Genomic DNA, 22,744 nt, shown 5'->3' on the forward strand with positions numbered 1-22,744 from the left:
TAAGTCCAGTTCCAGGAAATCTGACACCCTCTTCTGACCTCTGTGGGTACCAGACATATGCATGATTCACATACATACATGCAGGCAAAACATTCTTATGCATAAAATAAGAGGAATAACTCAAACAATATACAATTTTAAAATTTAACTTGAGCACAACACTGCCCATTTTCCGAGTTTCTAGGCATTGACTCAAGGCTAAGATCCAGGTAGCACTGGCTTTAATAACACATATTAATACAATTAGAGCTTCTCAGCTAGGCCTCTGTTTATAGTTTCTCTTTCAATTTTTTAATTTGCATATATATGAGTAAGTTTCATTGTGGCATTTTCAAATGAAAATTGTTTTTAGTAATTTTCCTCTCTCTCTCTCTCTCTTTCTCTCTCTCTCTCTCTCTCTCTCCCCCTCTCTCTCACCCAACCCCCTTTTCCTCCCCTTTTTATCTTTCCTCACTCCCTATGGCCTCTTTTCTGCTTCCATGTGCTTTCCTCCTCTCCTATCTTCCCCTCCTCTTTGTATGGTCTCAGCTCTAATTTCATAGCCTATACCCACACCCACTTACATATCTACATACAAACATCATAAGCTGGGATCTGCATAGGACTCTACATCTGTATTTTTTGTGTTACCTTCTAAGATTCTTTAAGCATATATTTTAATTTATATTCATTTTCTTGTGCATCAAATGTAAAATATATTTAAAGAAGACTAAATATATACATTAGAATCTACCCCAAGATCTAAAATCTTCTAAAGGGGTTTTATATTAGCAAATAAAGAAACACATAATCGGTAAGATGCAGACTCTGGCAGCAAGTGTTTAGGGAAGATGGCGTTAACAGTGTTTTGGAGATAGGGTTGTTAAACTTCAACATCATGAAAGCTGTTCTGTTGGCATTCACCAAAGGTTGAGTCTATGTAAATGGTTTTATCTTCTACCTAATAACTAAGCAATTTGACTGAGAGCAATGGCTAGCAGATAGAGATAGATACGTTTATGCTGCATTAACTGAATATCTAAACATTCTCCATTCCCCAAAAGATGGTAGGAACAATATTACATTGACATTGCTGGGCCTGTATGCTTTTATGTTGCTACCAATGATACAAATAGGATTGTCTTTACCCTCCAGTTCAGTTATTCTTGATTGTTAGGTTTTAGGGAGGGGTTCTTATAAATCTTTTTTTGTTTTGTTTGGCTTTGTTATAAATCCTGATTAAAATGGCAATATTAAGTTTTAGTTTGTTATTTGGTAAGGAAAGAGGGTAAGGGAACACCATGTTCCAGTCTTAGAAATTTTCTAAAAGGCATAATAAAAAATGCCAAGTTATCATTTAATCATAACAATGTCGTTAATAACACTTGGATTCTCACTGAAACAGAATTACAGTTTTACATATGTGCTGAATAGCTCAGCCAGGGACATTTTTCAGAATGGCTGAAGCCTGGTGAGAATTCTTTCGGGGATTACTTATTAATTCAAATCTTCTTATGTACTTTGTGCTGGATAGGCTGAAAACCTTGTTCCCCGCAATGCTTTCATTGCTTGCTTATAAAAAGAATAATAATTACACAAATGTATAAAGAACTTTAAAATCTTTGCCTTTCAAAACATCCTCTCGACCATCTTTGTCCACATTAATGAGGGACTAAAAACAAAGCTGCAGGTCTCTGTGTCCCAGAATCCTAACTCTCAAGACCTGCAGCTGACCTTGGAGGTCTCTAAGAGCGCACCACTCTCTGAGATTAGGAACCTGGCTATCAATAAATCATGGCCAGGATTCATATCTCCTGGTCAGCCATGCCTCTACCAGGCTCTGCCTTAGTACTTTAAATGGATAAGGAAAATTGGGAGTTCAGAAATAAAATCCTATAGCCAAATTGCACTCTATTTTGTAAATAAAATTTTTTACGTTAAAATTTAACTCAAAGTAGTAGTAGGTAGTTAGGATTGTGATAAAATAAAATTTGTACCATACATACATACAGATAGACAGACAGACAGAGATTGGGATTTCCCTGGGAGTTGATCCTGATAAGACAACTCTCCAAAAATTGGACTGTAGTGATTTATCTAGTCTTACTCTCTATTTGCCTCAGCATCTTCATCCCTCCAGGACAAAAGAACCAAGATTAAAATTGGCCTCTGCACCGGACGTGGCTTGTCACATAAATTCTATCTACATATTCACTGAACATGAAATGCTCTAATTTTTTGACTCAGCAGAATGGCAGGAAAGGGGTGGGAGGCTATGCCTCTTAACAAAATGAGAACGACCACAATGAGCTATTACAAAGCATGGAGCACTTAAAGGATGGCTTTGCACTCTCTACCTGCGTTTAATGACAAAGTCATTGGCACAGCTTCTGCCAACACAGAACACCCCCCTGTCATAGGTGTGTGCTGACATTATCACAGGGATGCGGTTCACTAGCAGTGATCCATCATTTTAAAGTTCCTGGCCCCTGAGGCAGATGCCAAGCTTCAGTCTCATGAGGTGTTTTTTTTTTATACAAATAAATATCTCTCTGTGTGTCTCTCTGTGTGTCTCTGTCTCTCTCTGTCTCTCTCTCGCAAACACACACACACACACACACACACACACACACACACACACACGGCTCCACATCGCTGATTATCTGGAAATACAACTTCAAACCACAACGAGATATCACTTCACTCAAGCAAAAATGGCTTTTAGCCAAAGGACAAAAGGCAGACATACTGGCAAGGACTTGGGGAAGGGAAAATCTGCTCTCTGTTTCGGGAATTGTCAGTTCACGGTTCACGAGGTGTTTTTGGTCATAGCCTTGACTTTCAATTTCTCTTTCTTGGGGTAAAGTTTATTCTGTTGCCTTTTAGGATGTGAACCAGATTCCTAGGGAGCAGCGGTGTCATGTTTTTGGGTCAACAGAGGCAGTGAGTTCCTAAGTGTGCACATGGAGTATATAAATGTTTAACTATGGAAACGAGTACTGTAGCAAAGCTCGTGGCTAATCTTTGGTAGTTATGGGATAACTTTGAAGTAAAGGCCAATATCTTCATTTTAACTCTTTCATCAGAGCCTTTTAGACCTGATGAAATAAATGCACGTTTTAACAAGCATCAGGATTCTGATGACATTAATCCACCACATCCAAAAGTAAAGCATTATTTTGCATCTTTAAAATCAGTGGCAGAAAAAAAAATCAGTGGCAGAATAAAGAAAGCAGAGACCTCAGTACCAATACAAGTACCAATACAATCCTGATAAGCCAATCACTGGTATAGAACCTTGGCATGATGCTTAATCTGCATAAACCCCAGTTTTCATTTATATAAGAAAATAATGTGATGTCTCTTTTATAACCTTACTTCGAAGGTTATATGAATACTATGTTCAGAAACATTCTGTGTGTAATAGAATGCTGTGGAAAATATAATGTATTATGATTAAGCAACGATTAATTGCCTTACAATGGAGAAGTTTTCCATGTTACACATAAATACATTGGGAGATTATTTCCAAGATGACAATGTAGAATGACCATTCTACATGCAAATTCTGGTCATATTTAAATGCAGTTTTCCCAGCATGGCCTGTTTATAAAGGATGAGTTTTATTTACAACTGGGAAGTGTGGATATTCTCAAGATTAATAGACAAAATAAATAGATATATCTTATAAATTTAGATGCTATGAAGTCATTTCTACTTCAAGTAATTTCAGTCTATAGCCACATTAGTCTCCAAAAGGTAATTCTAGAAATGAGGGTATATCAGTCCTTGAGGAACAAAGGAAAACTAGGATGGGGAAGAAGAGATTTCTTCTACGGGGGTCCAAGCTCTAGCTCTGCCATAGTAGTAGACACAGAAAAGGATGGGGACAGAGGACAGCGGAAGTGGGTGAGTGTACCTACTGAACCAGAAATAAGTGATTAGAACAGTCCGTGAGCCTGCTGTTGATTGGCGTGAGAGCCAAGTATGGAAGCAGAACAAAGTCACGGTTGTTCTGGCTTACAGGGGCTAGCCAAGCCTCTCACAGAACAAAGTGTTTTATGCAGACTTAGGAATACAAAGGCACTCACTTGGTGCAGAAGGAATAATCTAACCTTCCAAGGGAAATAACAACACGCCCAGTGGCTGAGAAGTGTGGAACCACTTGGTGGATCAAGGACGCCATCCATATTCTGGTTGACCTGAACAGAAAGAGTGTTAATGATTACGAGGAAGTTAAGAGATCTGAATAAAACCCTTCCAGAGTCAGATCCCAACGCTTTTCAATACTGAGCTGTTCTCACTTGGGCTCAGATGATGCATAAGGGATTTTTAGGCGACAGCATGATCTGTCACTGGGAAAGGACATGCTTGTGGTGGCGTGATCCAGAAACAGGGACCTTGCTGTGTCCTCTGGCGTTGTTTATTGGTCAATGGCAATTCAGATGGTGAAAACCACAACACACTTATTCTCACACGCTGGAATAAAAACAAGGAGTTTAAGGTTCAAAGGACATTTAAGAGGGGCTGCCTGTGTTTCCTCAACGGCAGTCACTTCAGGAGCGCATCGTGACTTTCATCTACACGTCGTTTTTTGTTTTCGTAGCACTGAGGATTGAATCTAGCCTTTCATGCATTCTAGACAGGCACTCTCCCTGTGAGTTCTGCCTCTAGTGCTCTTCTCACTTTTTATTTGGAGATGGTCCCCCTCAGGTGCCAAAGCAATCCTTCAACTCACGCTGTTGCTCAGGTAAACCTTGAATGTAAAGATAGACCTTCCCCAGCCTTCCGAACAGATGGGATTACAGGCCTGTACCACTAGGCTTGGATAAATACTTCTGATAGACTCTTACGTTTTTCACACTTCCAAATAAGGGAAAAAATGTAATCCCCAAATGATAATATTTTATTAGGTATAGCCCTTCTTTATACAATAATGACAACCCAATATATGCATTTTACATGTTAAAATCCAGTTTCTACCAATAGAAAATCCAATTTTACTTTTTAAAGAATTGTGTGCCAACAAATCCTTTTCAGTATAGTCTTTTCAGATGTAATGTTTCATTAACGATAAATTTGGAGAATAGGGCATTCCGCCATGGCATGAAAGTGGAAGTGAGGAATAGCCGTAGCGACCGTCATTCATGTTATCTTCTACTATTAGAACTCAAGTTCTCTAAAATCTACACCTGAAGCAGTCTGGTAATAAATCCTTCTGGGAGCTGCATCTCGGGTAATGATGCTCTAGGTGTGAAGCGATCCCTATGCAAAGTAGCTCTGAGCTGCAAGTCTCTTTGGAGCTAATTACCTTGCCCAATCAAAGGGTCCTCCCTACCTCATGTGAAAGCTCCATTCTGCTGACTTCACCTGGAGCTTCCTGTTTCAACTCCCACAAAAGGCCCAGGACTCTGTAGCAATATTTTCATCTCTGGTGTAAATTTCATGGACTCATACTCTTTTCTACTGAATATTTACTTCTCTTTAGAAAAGAAAAGCAAGCAAAACTAAACCAAAATAAAAATGGGACCAGAAAGAATCGAAATAAATGCATAGAAAAGTGGTAAAAGACTCTTATCAGAGGGATCTACTGACAGAAGGTGCTGAAGAAGGCGAATTGTTGACTCTTTCTGCATTGGGAAGTTACTGAAAAGCCATTGGTTTAGCATCATAACCAACTGCTGCTACGCTGTCTTCTCAGTAGATCTTCCAAAGTGTCTGTCTGCCCACTTATCCCGCCCTCTCTATTCCCTACCACTTCCTTCCTCTCACCTCTCCCGGTCCATTTCTCTCTTTGTGCCTTTCCAGAAATCTCACACCATATTGAAAACAAAAGTCTTTCTTTTCCAGCATCTCCCTTTGGAGCCCTTCTCATTCTTCACGAACTTCTTTCTAAATACTTTTCTGAGCACATTCCTGTACCATCCTGTGAGCACAAGACAGAGCATGGTAACTGAAAAACAAATGCAAAACGCGTTGTTCTAACTCCACAGTCTCCCGGTGACAAGGAGCACCTGAAAAGCACATGGAATAAAACGAAAACTAGCAGAGTTGCCAATCATCTTTCTATTTAAAATTTGCCATTTTTTCTTCCTATTTTTCTGTGGTCTGCTTCTTTTCACATTGCACCATGAAAATATGTGTTTCTCCCTGAAGCCTTGCTGTGATCATCAAACGGCATAAACCATAATTTATTTAGTTTCCAGTTCTGAAGTTTTAACAATGATGTCGAGACAATCTCTAATGGTTTAATTAGAATGAACACTCACAGAGGCACAGAGGAAAGGACTATATGGCATTATGGCTGTGGCTAATTCCTAAGGACAGGTAGAGGATGTTTGTACCCTTTACCAAATAATAATAATAATAATAATAATAATAATAATAATAATAATAATAATAATAATAATAATAGTCTGCAAGGGATTGGAGAGAGAGAAAGACCAGAGAACATATATATACCACTGTGCATGTGTGGTGGTCAGGTAACGGCCTCAGGTGCCAGTCCCTATCTTTCCATCTTGTATCAGACAAAGTCTCTTTTGTCTGCTGCTGCGCATCCCAGACTAACTGGCCAAGGAGTGCTCAAGGATCGTCCATCTCTGTTTCGTGTTTTGTCGTAGAAGTGCTGGGATTTCAGATGAGCACCAAAGTGTCCAGGTTTCGATGGGATCTGGGCACTCAAACTCAGGACCCCACACTTGCACAGCTAACTGTTCAGGGCACACTCTGAATTCATCTCACCAGCATTCCCTCTTGGGTTTCATGGTAAAGCTTGGCACGATTCACTGAAGTCTTTTTTTTAAACCATGTTTCATCCACTGAAAGTCCCTTAGGTGGGTGACTGTCCCTTGTCTCTGGGGAAATTGTGGTTTAAAACACGAAAGACCAGCAAATATGGGAACCGGTCCTACAAAGAGCACACACAGTAAAGATGGCTGGCTTATGCGCTAATCCACATGCGAAATAAGTCACTTGGTTACTTATTTATTATTATTATTATTGTCATTTTTACTGTACTCAGGACACGAGCTATTCACTCGGACACAAGGTAACAGAAAAATGAAAAGCAAAGTCCCGCTGCCTTGGCTGATTATAGCCCTGAAGGCTTTCTGTGGAAGGGTGCCACCTCTCAGTTGACTGCCAGCCTGGGAAAGAGATGAAGTGCTCAGACACTTGCTTCTTCAGAGCTTGTTTGCCTTGCTTTATTGAAATTTGAACTCTTCTCCCCAGTGTATTTGCTTACCTCGTTATCATCTATCATCAGAAACATTCTCTCTTGGGTGATCTCTGAATGCACCCGATGGGGCCTCGTACAGGCAAGAGTCTCCCAGTGAAGCCCATCACACAGCGTGCTCCCCACAGTTTCTCCACTATCTGTCTGCACCCACATCCATGGGGCACTCAGCAGATGGCTCTTTAGTCCACAAACAGGGAATGCAGGTCTCTCGTGTGTTTGTGCTGGGCAGAGGAAGGCTGCGGGCAAGAAGTCCAATCAGGCAAGTTGTGTTGACATCTAACGGTGAAAGGTGAACGACTTGGCCAATCCCAACTGCGTTCTGCTTAGGTTCATGTGCAAGGACCCGAGGGTTCCTTTGAAACGCTGTGGGTTTTAACAGTTTCTCTTTAAAGAAATACTATCATTCCATGCTGTTCGGCCGAGGAACAATGGCTCTTGTGTGTTCAAACTACTGGCAGCATTAATACACTGTTTCTTTAGAGAGATTCCCTTTCAAAAGCTGAACTTTCAGAACTCCGAGCACCTTATCACTCTTGCAAGCCTCCCTCCCGCCTCGAAAATGGAAAAAGAAAAGGTCGGGGGGTGGGGAAGGAAGCAGTTAGGACTTGTGCTGCTTAAACCCGATCTCTCCAGGGATTTGTTTTTCTTCTGGCTTCAGATTAGATGTTCAAATCAAGCCGTGTTTGAGGACTCTGAGGGAATGTCCATGGGATTCTTAGCCAGGCTAATCCTGGAGCACTAGCACATTCCAAGGGGCCAATCTGCCCAAGTTCATTGCTTACTTGAAATGTCTCTTGGGGAAAGAGCCTGGCAAGTGACTTTTTTTTCCAGTGGGCGGTCATCCGAGCATTATTAGCGGGATGGCCAGCCCCAGTCACAGCAAAATGAAAGCAACAGGAGGAGCTGTGCAGGGGGACTTCTGCCTTGCTACCAGCCAGAGTCGGTGCCCAGGTAGACGGTTTCAGCTAATCTTTCTCGTGTTCACCTTCTCCAGGTTGGTTGTGGGGACTTAGAGGAAGACCAAGGGAATACACAGAGGGGGTGGAGAGCAAGCAGAGGGGGAAATGAACGTATATTTTGGTATTTTGTTCTAATGAAGACTGGGTGGCCTCTTGAAACTGGGATAGCGAACGGCACAGATATGTGTCTCTCGTTATTTGTCTCCAGAAGTTCATCATGCTTTCTTTTTAATCTTTGGATTGCCTGTCCGGGTTACTGAGCTGCTAAGTTTGTGTTGCAACTGTTCCCTCCCGGAGAAGGACCGAGAGTATGGCTAGTAGGGAGGTAAAGGGAGACAGGGCAGAGTTGTTGGTGGCTTCACGTTGGTAGCAGAGCCTGGGTGAGAAAGAGTGGAACCTGTTTAAATGAAATGAGTTAATGTTTCTTTTGTATATGACAATATTTATAGGTTCATTTTGCCTTCTTTCATCTTAAAGTTTTATTGATTTCATGTTTAATTTTTAAAAGTAGCTCTTGTTTTTATTCCTTGGGGTAGTGATTATACTTTGTTCAAAATGCAGATGTCTTTGTTTCTGTTTAAAAAAAAAAGATGTCCTTTAATTATTAGCCTTTGAAAATGTTTCCCTAGTACATATCACACATGTCTGGTACTGAAGAAAGACAAGAAGGAAACAGCCCCTGACAAAGTCAGCTTGGCTACCTGACTGGTCTACCTCCAGGAAAGAATGCACAGAAGTGAATTTCTGAGGGCTGATAGGATCTTTTCGAGAATGACTGGAGACTTCTGTGGAATAGTTAAAAAGCGAAGCTGGTAGGGCAAACCCTCCACTGAAGTTTTGCATTAGAAGAAAATTAAAACGTCAGCAGGAAATGCATGTCAGATTTACTTCATGCTTTCTAACAATGAGGGCAATCATTGTGCGCTAACTTAGTTGCCTGTTGGAGCAAAGTCTAAAGCTTCATGCAGAGTAGTACAAAGCCCTTGAACAAAAGAAAAAGGAATTCTTTTAGGCCACAAGTTAAACCATGATTGTACATCAAAATATGCCCTTTCCAAAAGAAAAAAAATTAAATCGAATATCTGTCCACACTAGCAACCTGAATAAAGGCACAATGAAGCCAACCCAACAATATAGCAGTACCATTTATGCATCTTTGGAGAATTCCTAAGTTGGCTCTTATGCACACCCACTTCCTAGGATAAATTATTCTTGCCTCATAAACAAAGAGTCAAAGTTCATTACGAATGTCGGGAAGACCTTTTTACCTCACCTTTCTTCTCTTCTCAATTGTGCCGTGGCAGAGGAACTGATTAATCTGCTAATACCAAGAAACAGAAGTGATTTCTCATCCATTCACCCTCATAGAGGTTGCTTTTCTTGGAGAATGTAATTAAGTTGCTGGACTGCACACAAGCCAAATCACCTTCCTCTGAAAAACTTACAAACAAATTGACAATCCTTTTGCAATAATTTTTCTACACACCATCTTACTAAAGCTTGCAGGACCTCCCAAATTGAAGCTAATAATAACAGTGCCCTTGAAAAATCTGATTCATTTGGCACGGCCTCCATATTCTCAAATTTAAAGTCTAGTTATCATTCCATTTCCTTGCTGCCACAGAAATAATAACATTTCTCCCCTTCTTTAATTTCAGCCTTATATATTGGGGTCTTCCTAAAGTGGCATCCCATCCATTACCCCGAAGGGAGAGAAAAAACAGGTGGCAGAGAGTGCACCCCCACCTCCATTGGTGAATACTAGACTGTGGATGTGGAAGGGGAAGAAACAAGTCTGAACCAGTTCTCAGCATGCCACTAGGAGTTCAGTGTGGTTCAAACACAGAAATAGTCCCAGGCATCTCAGATGGCACTGCACACATAAAGGACATTCAGAAGCAGTACAGTCTCCTCTGGCAAAGCAATGTATCCAAGGGGTAAAAGGAAAAATCCTTGGGCAAAGATGCTCAAGGTTGAACTATGGCTTTGGAACTTACTTGCCAACTCTCTCGGGCTCCATTTTTTTCATTGATAAAATCGATGTTGTATTGTAGAGGGTCCCTCCCCATCAGTGCTGTCCTATGGGTCCAAGGACATAATGGACCCTTAACAAATGTTAGCTATTGTGCAACCTTGCTGAGCTCCTACTATGTGCTAGGTGTGCAAGATGAACCTCTTGGTCTGTTTATCATAAAACCCTCCATACTAGTTTAGAGTCTCTATGCTATACATGAGGCTCAGAGAAAGTCAGTAACTTTTTTTCTTATCTTGTTAGTTGTCGGTTTAGTGTTCTAAGAGCCAAACAAAGGGGTGGCCATTTCTACCAGTATTTTCTAGAACCCTCATATTACCTTCCAAATGAATGATTAGTTTGAGAATCAGTCCAGAAGTCTGGCATGATGGTGCATGCCTTACTCTCAGTGTCTGGGAGGTTCAGGATAGTGATTGCTCAAGTTTAAGGTCAGCTAGACATACGAATTATTACCAGGCTAACCGGAACTATGGGAGTGAGAACCTGTCTCGATAAACAAACGAAAGCCAAGCATGGTATTCCCCAAGTAACAACAACCCAGTATGTCAAGCTTTATTATTGTACCCAGTATACAGATGGGGAAAATTGAAGCTAGAAGAATTCCTAATTGTTCTCATCTATGAGAGCCCTTCCTGCTCATGCTCCTTTCTCAGCTGTAGATTTCATGTCCCACGCATGCTGCCTTTCCAACTTCCTCTCCTTCAACATGGACCAGCACTAACTGGAGCAGGCAGATGATGCCCCAAAAGATTTGTTTGAAGGCTTGCCAAGACCGGCAACAAAAGTACATTCTTTCTTCACTGTTCCCCAAGGTGTAGGAGAGTGGGTTTCAAATGTCCAGTGAGGAACGTCAGATAACATCAACAAAAGTATTCAGTGTTTCAGCACATTGGGCTATGAATAGTTTAATTTACAGGCTTTTTACAAAGATAAAGACGGTTATCTCTGCTGCTGAGCTCCTTTCTGTTGCAAAGATGGAGTTAGTAGCTTTCTTCTCAAAGAAGGAAACTCTTTGAGAAGAGATTTTTTTTCTTTTTTTTTTCATGTCCTGCTGCAAACAAAATTACAAATGACTTCTGTGTGCATGAAGGTAGAGAGGTGTGCCAGAACCTGGAGACCTTTGAGGCAGTGTGGGCTGCGACTTCAAATGAAGACAATGTAGGGAAACCAGAAATTAAGTGGCCCCGCTGTGACCATTACTGAAAGAGAATATAGTGTCTTGACGGCCCTCAACCATCCTCCGTGTGGCCTTGTGTGGAATATGCATTACTGTTAGTATTAAATGACTCCCGCTGTGGATGTCACATACACAGACCTCCATTGTATGAGATCAAGGGAATAAGTGTACCTCAGAAGGCACAAGACTCAGATAGCACTGTGTGCCCAGGGAATCGGGACTAATTACACATAGCAAGTGGAAACTGGTAACAGCTCCCACCAGTGATTGACACAGGTCAAGTGAACATCTCAATGGTGCATCCGGCCAGGATATTTTAAGAATATGATTTTAGGTGTGACAGTAAAATAACGCCATGTGAAATAACTAAGGTTTGCTCCAGTAACTTCCATCTTAAATGCTTAGGATAGGAATCTTTTAAGAAGTTTAGCAGGTTCCACGGAGACTTCTCTTCTGTTTCAAATGCTTTTGAAGGAAGGGGTCCAGGGTATCCAGGCTTTTGGAATTGTGGTGTGTGTTTTCATCTACAGATGTGCGGAGCTTCATGCATAGTTATGGTTGGATAATGTGGTCTACAGCCTATATATGGAAGATAGATGATGCTTGGGAGGAAAATATCCTTCTGATGGACAGATTATCCTTGCCCATTTAGGAACACCATCTCAATGCCAGGGTGTCTAGGTGTAAGAAGCCATACTTTTTGGCATGTATATAGGATATAAGGGGAAGTGTGCCCATTTGCTTCCCAAGCATTACCTGGGAGCCTGGAGGCTGTCCTATACTTAGCCTCTTTGTCTTCCCATTTCCTTTTCTCCCTCTCTGTTCTTCTGTATCACAAACTTGGTTTTAAAGAACGTTAGTGATGTAGCAGGGATTTGGAGTTATGCACCATCTTCTTTTCCTTCTGTAACGAAAATCTAATAGAAGCTTCAACCGTGAAAACCTGATACTGACCTAGGTGTGTTTCCTCTGACTTCTGAATTTCACTTTTCCTGTAAGATTATAAATGTCATGTTCGGTTCCTTCAATTTCATTTTCTTTATGAATAACCTTGTGTTTCTGTCCTTTAGAAACCATAATGAACATGTCTACAGTCCCATTACTAATACTTTTTCCAGTCTGGCTATTTCCATTCTTCTCAATATTATAATGTCGAAACTGGAAGCAGATTCTGAGAATGGTTGGTTGGATGATATACTGTGTGGCATCCATTTATGACATACTAGTATATTGTATGTTACATTACATGTGTTGTTATCTAGTCAAAAAGATTTAAAATTTATGCTCATCATTCTTCTTTCTCTCTCTCTTTTTCAGGCTCAGAAATCCTGGATTGAACGAGCATTTTATAAAAGAGAATGTGTTCACATCATACCCAGCACCAAAGACCCCCATAGGTAATCCTGTGATCTTTAATGCATTAAGAATTTAAAGTCGAAATTATAGGGATAGAGCCCAATAGTAATTACTACCACTTCAAGGGAACCACTGCCAAATTAAATATATTTTGAAGCAAATATAATATTGCACTGCTTAATATGCAAGGCTAAAGTTAATCTTCAACTAAGTGTCTGTACACAGAGGAACAGATTCACTATTGTAGAAGACTGGTCCCTGTACATAACAATATACTATATTTTTGTAACAAGTACTTATTTTTCCTCTTAACATTTTATCAAACTGTTTCACTGGTGCTAACATGCCCCGCTAAAATAAACAAAACAAAACACAGTATTGAATGAAACACTCCTAGAAGATTCATTAGGGTTTAGACCTTCAGACTGCTCTGCACTTTTTGGCACTGTAATTCTGTAATTACCTTTCTGGAAATCAGCAGTACGTACAGCGGGAAGCTACAATAGTAGTACATCATCATCTGGAAATGCCTTTTGAATGGGAAGAAAAGGTGGCTGAAAACAGACCTTCCAGCCACAGACTAGATACATAACTTTGGATGCATTTCTTAAGCGTCAGCACTACAATAGTTTGTCATCAGTGTATCTTCAATTGTTAGTGTGTAAGAGAATGCTATGTAACTATCATTACTAGTAATTGTAATATTATAACGTTCGAAGGACATTTTTGATGACAAAGGAAACAAATTTTAAGTTTCCAGTTTTTCTCATTTCTTCTTCAAAAAAAAAAAAACCCATAGATTTTTATTCTCAGAACTGAATATTGGACAGTAAATCTCAATTGGAGAGATGAGTTAAGTTGTGGCCCACACATAGCAGAGATTCCTCATTTAAATGTACATGTTAAAAGTCCCCCCCCCCCAAGCTCTTTAGCATCTTTTATGTGAGATTTGATAGATGGGAGCTGTTAAAAGCAGGAACACCTAGAGAACTTCTGCTCACAATTGCCCTGTCCCAAATAATATGCCAAGTACTTAAAGGTGCGGGTGTTGAGGGCCGTTAAGTATGGATAGGCTGGGTGGTGGGGAAGAGCAGTCAATGGGGTGTTATGGGAAGCCTCTCTCCGTCATTTTCCTGATAAGACTGCATGCTGGGATTTCACTTACCACTGAACTGGAATGGGTCAGCATGGTCTGTAGGTTTCTCAGGCTGCTTGCATGTGCATTCTAGTAATGGCTGATACAAGGGGTTCACTTTAACCTCTCATATTATAGGTGTTGCTGTGGGCGCCTAATAGGCCAGCATGTCGGGCTCACTCCCAGTATCTCTGTGCTTCAGAACGAGAAAAATGAGAGTCGCCTCTCCCGAAATGACGTCCAGTCTGAGAAGTGGTCCATCAGCAAGCACACTCAGCTCAGCCCAACAGATGCTTTTGGGACCATTGAGTTCCAAGGAGGTGGCCATTCCAACAAAGCCATGGTAATAAAAGAAAAAAAAGTAATCACATTCTCCCAGACACAATTTCCCATCCTGTAAGGGAACAGCTGAGAGCGACACTGTAGGTTTCAGGCTAACCCAGCCTCTGTCGCTTCCCAGTAGGGGAAGTAAAACCTTCCCCAGGACTTTTTAAACCATTAGGATGAGATCAGGTGATGAGCTGATTTTTACTTTGGTTAACATGCACTATTGTATATGATCTTGCAGTTCAATGTTGTTTCTGTATGTGTATACACACTCATTGCCCAAATCCATCACCTCTTTATTCGTCTCCCGACACAAGCACCTGTATTACCTTCTGTCAATCACTCCTATAATCAGATCTGCTGCTCTCTGCCCTTCACATATGAAAGCAAAGGTGGTACTTGTCCTTCTGAATCTGGTTTGTTTTCTGTAGCTAGGCACAGTTTGAAATATTATTTTCTATGTCTCATCTATTTAGCCTTTTCCTAAATCATTTATCCCAGGTTTGGAGAAAGGAAAAAAATATGTTTCCTTTCGGTTTCTATTTTGTTTTTATAGGCAGCATTTCCCAGCTGTTTCCTTCCTGGTCTTGACAGAGATCTTGTAATCCGTATCAGGTACCTTTTCTCCAAGTAGCTGGGTTAGGAATATTCTCAACGGGAAAGAACAATATCTTTAGCGAGGAATTGGGACATATATAGAAATTCTGTTGTGTCCGAACTATAGTTCCAATGGACTGCACTTAATATGGCTCACAGACTTTTCAAAAAATAAAAAGTATAGCATCGTAGTCTGAAAATTCTGGAAGTTTTGTAATTCATCAGGCTGGCTTCTGGCAGTTGAAAGAGGCAATAGGTGTAAGATACCAGCACAATGCTGGATGTGTCTACAGGCATGAATTAATTTAGCTATGTTATTATTTTATTATTTATTTATTTATTTATTGGTTCTTTTGAGACATGTTTTCTCTGTGTAAAAGCCCTAGCTGTCCTGGAACTAGCTCTATAGACCAAACTGGTTTTGAACTCACAGAGATCCACCTACCTCTGCCTCCCAAGTGCTGGGATTAAAGGCGTGTTCCACCACCGCCTGGCTCTAGCTGGCGTTATTAATAGTCTTATTTTACCCAGTCTCTAAAAGAACTTGGAAAAATATTTGACTCATCTTTTAAAGAATGCACCTTTGATCTATGCCTCTATTAGTTCATATACTTTAATTTATATTTTCAGGCAATGCTTATGTTTAACTCTGAAAGATCAGACCTTGTAGCTTAATGGCTGACTTTTGAGTAGGAATCCATGGGCTGTTTATTCATAGCCTGTTGCTGTCACTTGCTGGTGGTGTGACTGTTCTATTTAAGCCTAGTGCCTTAGTTTCCTTGTGTGAAAAGTGGGGTAGTAACTTCTACTTCCCAGGACCATTTCAAGGTTTTATAGCGCCTCTGTAGATTAAGGGCTTTAGATGGTGCAAAAGCTACAGAAGGTTTTACTCTGAGGGAAACTTTGTAATCAATCAAAATAGATGTGTGCTCCTGAAGTCACAGAACTAGATACCTTCTCACCGTCTGACTGGAAATTCTTAGTTAAGCCATTTAATTTACAAGCACCTCAAGGGTTCTTCCTAGAAAGCTGGTAAAGTTGCCTTCCATGAGGTTCATGAACATAAAGGCACCTGATACAAAGCTAACGCTCAATATACATAGGGAAACGATAGAGACGGGTCAGGGAAACAGCTTCCTGTACTTCCTAGAAGCCCAACGACCCATTAGAATATTTCCACAGGGGCATCAGCTTTCTTGTGCCCACAGTTGAATCTTTGTTCTGTGAAGAACAGCTTTAGTGACAGTCACCATCAGGAAAGCAGGCTAGAGGTTTGTGAGCTGATGGCCACATTCTCTCTGGCCCTGGGAGTCACTCATCCCAGCAAATCAGTACGAGTTCCATGACCTGGGTCCCTGTCTGTAGCTAACCTGCTGTGGGCGTGGTAGAATGAGCACAGCAAGAGCCGATTTGTTGTATAAATTTTCTCTACCGAAAATTTTTTTCATCCCCTGAAAATTTCTGGTGAATCTGAGAGACCCCCTAGAAGCCTAGGGAGCAAAACTCAAAATGGCTTCATTAGCATATGCCCTTCAAAGTGTTCCACAAAGTACTTCAGCAATTTCTTTCATAACCTATAAGGAATAATAGTCATGATCATAAATGAGCAACTAACTGTTCTGCAATCCCCTCAGAGTTCATTTCCCCAACACATACTGACAAATGCTTTTCAGAGCTGTGATGGAGCCCTGATCCTCATGCATGGTCCCAGTCCTCAGATATTAAGAATTTCAAGACAAAAACTCAGGGATGCGAGCTCTAAGCACTGCCCTTCTGGGCACTGTTTTGCACATACTGTGATGCTGACCCTGAGGTTAGAGTGGCCCTAGGTGGCCTAAGGGCAGTCTCTCAAAGGGCCACCCTTTCTTTCTCTCCAAGTCTAATTAGCCTAATGAAGACCAGTTTTTCTTTTCATTACTGCTGTGTATTTAGCAAGTGGAAATCCCCGGCATTCATTCATTCACAAATGAGCATCTTGTGCCCTTTGAAAGCTTGCCCCAGAGTTATTCTGCTGCTCCTACCTAAACAAAGAAGTGGTGCTGTCGGGCCTCCTTTTCCGAGGTAGGGGAATGGATGCTTGCCAACCCTAGCCTCTCTTGCTTCCCAACCTCTCGAGCAAAGCAACAGGGAGTTTGGACAGACAGACCTGGCACCCACTTCCTGTGAAAGAGGCCAGTCTTCGTGAGAACACTGTAGGATTAATTATTCTCCAGAACTGCAGTTGGGCAAGCCAGTAAACTTAATGTGTCTATGGGCCATCGTTTCTGAAAGGAGTCCTTGAAGCGATTTTTAGCAGCGTCATCAAAACACTCCAGGAGCAAGAGTGACTTTTATTTTTTATTTTTTTTAAATTAAGGTAAAGATATAACATTAACTTTTTTCTTTAAGGCAGCCCAGGATACAGCTCTAGCACTGTCCACATGCCAAGGTGGACTGCACACAGTGAGGCAGGTGGCAGGAGGACCAGACTTATTACTAAGATGCCTCCCGTTACTTGAGAGCAGTGTCTGTCCTACCACGTGTGTAGGACAGCAGGGTACCACAGACCCTTAAGCATCGAAGGCACTTGAGGGTCACAATCAGTGGTTCTTGACTTGGGACAAAATAACAAGGAAGGACATCACAAATGGCAATATCTAAGATTGACATATGGTTCATTCATTGACTTTGATGAGCACATGGGTATCCAAAGATCTTTGAATATATACAGAGGAGTTATTCCACTGTGCAGTGGGCCTTGGGAAAAAAATTAAATCTCCATCCCTTCTACCTTCATTATAGGTAAGATAATCGAAGCCACCCAAAAGTAAGTTCTTTTACCAGAGAAGGTTCTTGAACCCAACTTCCTAATGGCCCCCTTTCCATTCTCTTTTTTCTTTGTCACATGTACCCAGGAGAGATGACAGCCACTGTTTTATTTGAAGTTGTTTGGAAATGAATGAAAGGAAACTAATTACTATTGTGCCTCTACCTTTTTCATAGGGGTTCTTAGAATTTTTTGTAGCAGAATTTTTAAATCACTAATATTTAATGAGGTTAATTAAACTTGAAAGCCTCGAGAAGAAGGGAAGTCTTTGTAAAATTACATCTTAGATCATTAGACTCATTTGCCAAGTTCTTTCAAGTGTTTGGTGGTGTTCAGAACGCGGTGTCCAAGCTTATCCAGCCCCAGGAAAATCCACACTTTGCAGAGAGAAACTATGACGTGGGAAGGAGCCAGTCCAAGCTGACAATGAGGGAAGGAACTTGGCTTCCTGCCCATTCCCAAGATACATCCTACCAGATGACAAGCTCTAAACCATACTGAGTGCTGACAAGCTCTAAACCATACTGAGTGCTCTAAGGACCAGATCGCTCCTAGGAATGTCTTATAACTTGCAAACCACCTTAGAGCCACAATAAGATAACCCTGTCAGCAGACATAGTGAGGTTTCTTGGAGACTTGTCTATTGAGGGCTCCGACATGATTTACAAAAACGAGCAGACTATAGACTCACTTGTTTACAGATCATCTCTTCTAATTAACACAAAGCTGGCTTGTAGGCCAGGTAAGGCTGAACCTAATTAAGGGCATGCAGTTTAAGCCTCTCAAGCCAGCCACATAATTCTCTTCTGGCTCTTTTCTGCTATTTACCCTGCCTCTTAGATCATGTGGAGCCCCTTAGAACAGTTTTCATATAATTTAGAAAATTATGCCTAGCCCTTGTTTTCACAAGGAAAGCTATAACTATTGAGCCTACAGAGGTGAAAGCCTTGCTCTCTGAGCACTGGGGGAGGGGACCACATAGTAGCAAGGTTGCCCCTGTTAGCATAGCGTCTATAAATAACCATGTCCTCTTAGAGAGTTTTAGAGTTTGAATTTGAGGTTTACAAATTGTCTCTCTTTGCATTCTGCAGATTTAGTCTGGGAACCCTTGACTAACACATGCTGCATAGGAAATGGTTAAATGGTTCTTTCTTCACACACATGATCAACTAATCACAGCATTATGGCTAACACGAGCTTCCTATAGGCTGATGGGGCTGTGGAGAAACCTTGTGATTGCTCCACTGATTTCCAGTTTGCACCTTGTGGTTGAAGGCTGCAGAGCTAGCAACAGGATCAGATGGTTTGTGTGAAATTAAAAATTAAGGTAGAAGCAGGGCGCAAATTAACCCTAGCACTAAAAAGGCAGAGGCAGGATGATCTCTGTTAGTGAGAGGCCAGCCTAGTCTGCATAGCAAGTTCCAGGACAGCCAGGATGGTTACACAGAGAAACCCTGTCTTAAAGAACAAAAATAACAACAATAAAATTAAAGTAGAATATATGGTTGATATTTCCCATTCTAATTATAGGTATGTAAAATAGGAGAAGCTGGATCTGCTCAGGAAACTGTCCACTTCCTTGCTTCTGGAAAATGCTATACTAAATATTTCTGGTAGAAACCACATAGACTAGCCCCCATGACCCCTGTATGTGCTTAGTGGCATTTTATGTTATTTCTCACTACTGAGCTTCCCATTATCAATATCAATCCTACAAATGCCTGATATCTAACATTGGGAAACTGCAAAAATAATGACACATTTACTTCCAAAGCATTAAGAGTCATCAAACTGGAAATTTAAATGCATTGAATGCAATTCCAAATATTCTCTTTCTAGTGAGATTCTTCTGTCTACTGAACCACCATAACCATTAAGCTGGATGCAAAGTCTCCATGGACTTGGGAAGCTGCTCTCAGCAGATTTCTCTCTGGTGTGACATATTGCGTTTGGCTGCAGCTTTAATTACAAGTACCCCCTTTATATGTGGTGCAAAAATTGAGAAATGAAATGATGCTTGTCACATTTCTCAACAGAGAGAATGGGCCCCATTTCCTACTATGAGCTGGACCTGGGGGGAGTTGGGAGGACCTTGGTCTTAGCATAGAGTGGGGAACCCTGATGGCTCCTTGGCCTTGAGAGGGAGGGAGGGGAGGTATGGGTGGAGGGGAGGGGAGGGAAGGGGGAGAAGGAGGGGAGAGAAAGGGGAGAAGGAGGGGAGGGAGGGGGGAGGAGGAGGGAAGGAGATGGAAATTTTTAAATATAAAAAAAAATAAACCATGAGAAAAAAAAAAAAAATAAAACCACAAACAAATGTAAAAAAAAAAAAAAAAAAAAAAAAAAAAAAAAAAAAAAAAAAAAAAAAAAGAAAGGCATTGTGGAGACCGTTAAAACAGATTTCACAATGGTAGGTCCATTAATCAGAACAAACACTGCTTAAGAAGTACCAAGTGGTTCTTTATAAGAATTAATGATGGCTTTTCAATGAAGGGGAGAGGATTTGTCATTGAACATTTCCAAGAGTCTTTCCAGATTTATTGTACTGCGGCCCATTTTCATTTTCATTAAAACAACTGGGCAATGTTACATGGATAAAAATCTAGGACTAAAAAGATGACATGAATTAGCACAAGCTCAAGTTGTTACCACTGACAGAAGTTCATAGAGTTTTGTCTTTGCTTTGTTTTTTTTTTGTTGTTGTTGTTTTGTTTTGTTTTGTTTTGTTTGTTTGTTTGGTTGGTTGAAGGAAACAGCTTCCATCTCTCCATCTGCTCTAAAACTCTAAAAAGAAATGACTATATCCTCACTCCATCCAGCCTTTGTCCCTGTAGATATGATTTAAGGGGATATGAACACTGCCTGGTGACACCCCGTGAGCTCCATTGCATCCATAAGTGAGCAGAAGCATTTGGATTGATGACGTCGTAATAGCCAATTCAGTAGGAAAATCATCTGCTCAGTACAGGAACCCCAAGATCAGGCATAGCTGACCCTCTGCAGAGGTCATTAACAAAGAGAAGCTCTCATTGCCTATAGAGTCTCACAAAAGGTAATTTCTAGTTTGTTGTCTGGTAATTAAAGTGTGTATATATATATATATATATCTTCATGTGAAAATAGTGCTGAATTCATTGACCTCCACAGAACTCAGGAACATAAAACTATACAATTTCAACAAAATCTAGCTTTTGTCTTACACAGAACATTCCAAAAGTCATCCACCTACTTGATGTGCACAGGCTTCCCAATGTCAAACGAGAGACCTAACAGCCGGCAAAGCAAAGGGCAGGTCATTACATAGATGCACACAGTACTTGATCTCAGATTCCCTTTTGATCAACTGGAGACCTCAAGGTCTGTTGTAAAGGGAGGCCAAGGCCTCCTCCTACCCCCACAAAACTAGAGTGGAAAATAAAAAACTATTTTGAAAAGCATGTGACTTGAATCAGCCAAATGCAGGCACACTATGTCTATGTTGAATGTAAGGAATCTTTACCCACTTTGGACATAACTGGAGCTTCTTGGCCATCACATCATCCACCATTTAACCCATACAGTAGCCTGTGCAGTGGTCAGGGTTGGTCTCCTTTAGCAGGTCAGATACTCACATTATCCAAATAACCAATGCTGTTAGCATCTGATAATGGAGTGAGTTGGAAGTTGCTAAACAGCACCAAGCTGGAGTAATGCCTAGGTGGCCACATTTGAAACACATATTAGGAAGATGTGTGGTCATCTGCATTATGATCCCTTAGCAATTAATGACTCATAATGGGAAAATCGTTCATCATAGGCTGGTGAAATGGTTCAGTGAGGAAAAGGCACTTGCAGCCAAGGCTGATAACCTGAGTTCAATCCCCGGAACATACACGGAGAAAGGAGAGCATTGACTCTCACAAGCTACCCTCTCACCTCCACACATATGCCATCCCCATCCCAAAATCAAAAAAAAAATTGAATTGCTTCTCATGATGACCCAAATTGCTCCTAATTTCAAATCACATTAACAATTTAATAGGAATTGTTGAATTTCTCTGGGCACAGTTAGTGTGAAGCTGCTGAGTGAGCAAGTGAGGTCATTGTTCTATACAACTGAGAGGTGTGGTGGGGAATCTGGTCTCTACATTCATAGGAATAGCATCTTAATAGTTTCTATTTAATTGAAATTTCTAGGTAACCTTAAAATGATGCTTCACCCAATGTTAATAAGAGTTTTACCTCCCAAACCATTTATTCTATTTTCTAAACAAAATTATTTGTATGCCAAATTTCTTTTTATTTTATATCAAAATTATTTTTTTAAAAAAAGTAGAATACAGATTTAATTAAATATTTGCCTTTTGTTTTCCTGGAGAGGAGTAGAATAAGTTATAGATTATGGGCAATATGTAAAAGTCAAGGAAGTGGATGTTTGTGGTCTTTACCAGCTTCTGGATAGTTAGCTGTGGTCTTTGCAGAATATCAACTTTCTCTGCTAGTCCTAGCCAAGATGGATGCCATTAGTGAAGATGCCTTGAGTAGCTTGCCAATTCTTGTACCTTCTCATTTACTGTAGCCAGTTTCTTCCCCATCATCTCTTTGTTTTCCATAGAAAATTTAAGTATATTTTACTTTCCGTTGGCTCCAAACCAAATACCAGATATGTTGCCTTAGTCCTTCCTTGTGCTGCTGTAGAAGAGTATCTGAGAATGAGAAGCATATGAAGAATAGACTCTTACTTTTCACAGTTCTGGAAAATGGGAAGCTCAGAGTTGGGGGCTTGTTGCCAGTGTGGCCCATGGTTTAGTGTCGTCTTTCTGCAGTCGATGCCAAGGCTAGAACTCATGTCTGTGTGCACACATGACCATCGCCAGCAGGAATGAGAGCAAGGTCATCCTTTTCTCAGGACCTCATTCCTGCCATAAGAGCTGTAATCTAGTCAGGGGGACAGTGTCCTCGTGACCTAACTACTCTCCAAACGGCTACACCGAAGATAACCTTTTCAACATAAAAATTTAAGAACACACTCAAACCATATACACACTATTTAGGTCTTGTTTATCTGGGCAGGAGCTGCTTAGGTCTTGTTTATCTGGGCAGGAGCTGCACATGTGCAGACCCCAGGGAGCTGTTAGAAATGAAGATAGCCAAGATCGA

General features: G+C 40.8%; 1 protein-coding gene across 21 annotated transcripts in view; it reads left to right on the forward strand.

Moving 5' to 3' along the window:
• Positions 1–22,744, forward strand: part of Trpm3 (transient receptor potential cation channel subfamily M member 3) — a 789,469-nt gene that overhangs the window by 508,084 nt on the left and 258,641 nt on the right. For all 21 annotated transcript variants that reach the window (XM_038320029.1, XM_038320049.1, XM_038320011.1 and 18 more), the window contains exons 2-3: positions 12,705–12,784; positions 14,017–14,221. In XM_038320029.1, coding sequence (XP_038175957.1) covers positions 12,705–12,784; positions 14,017–14,221 — 285 coding nt within the window. The remainder of the gene's footprint in view (positions 1–12,704; positions 12,785–14,016; positions 14,222–22,744) is intronic.

This window comes from Arvicola amphibius, chromosome 1, assembly GCF_903992535.2.
Source record: "Arvicola amphibius chromosome 1, mArvAmp1.2, whole genome shotgun sequence".
NCBI lineage: Eukaryota > Metazoa > Chordata > Mammalia > Rodentia > Cricetidae > Arvicola > Arvicola amphibius.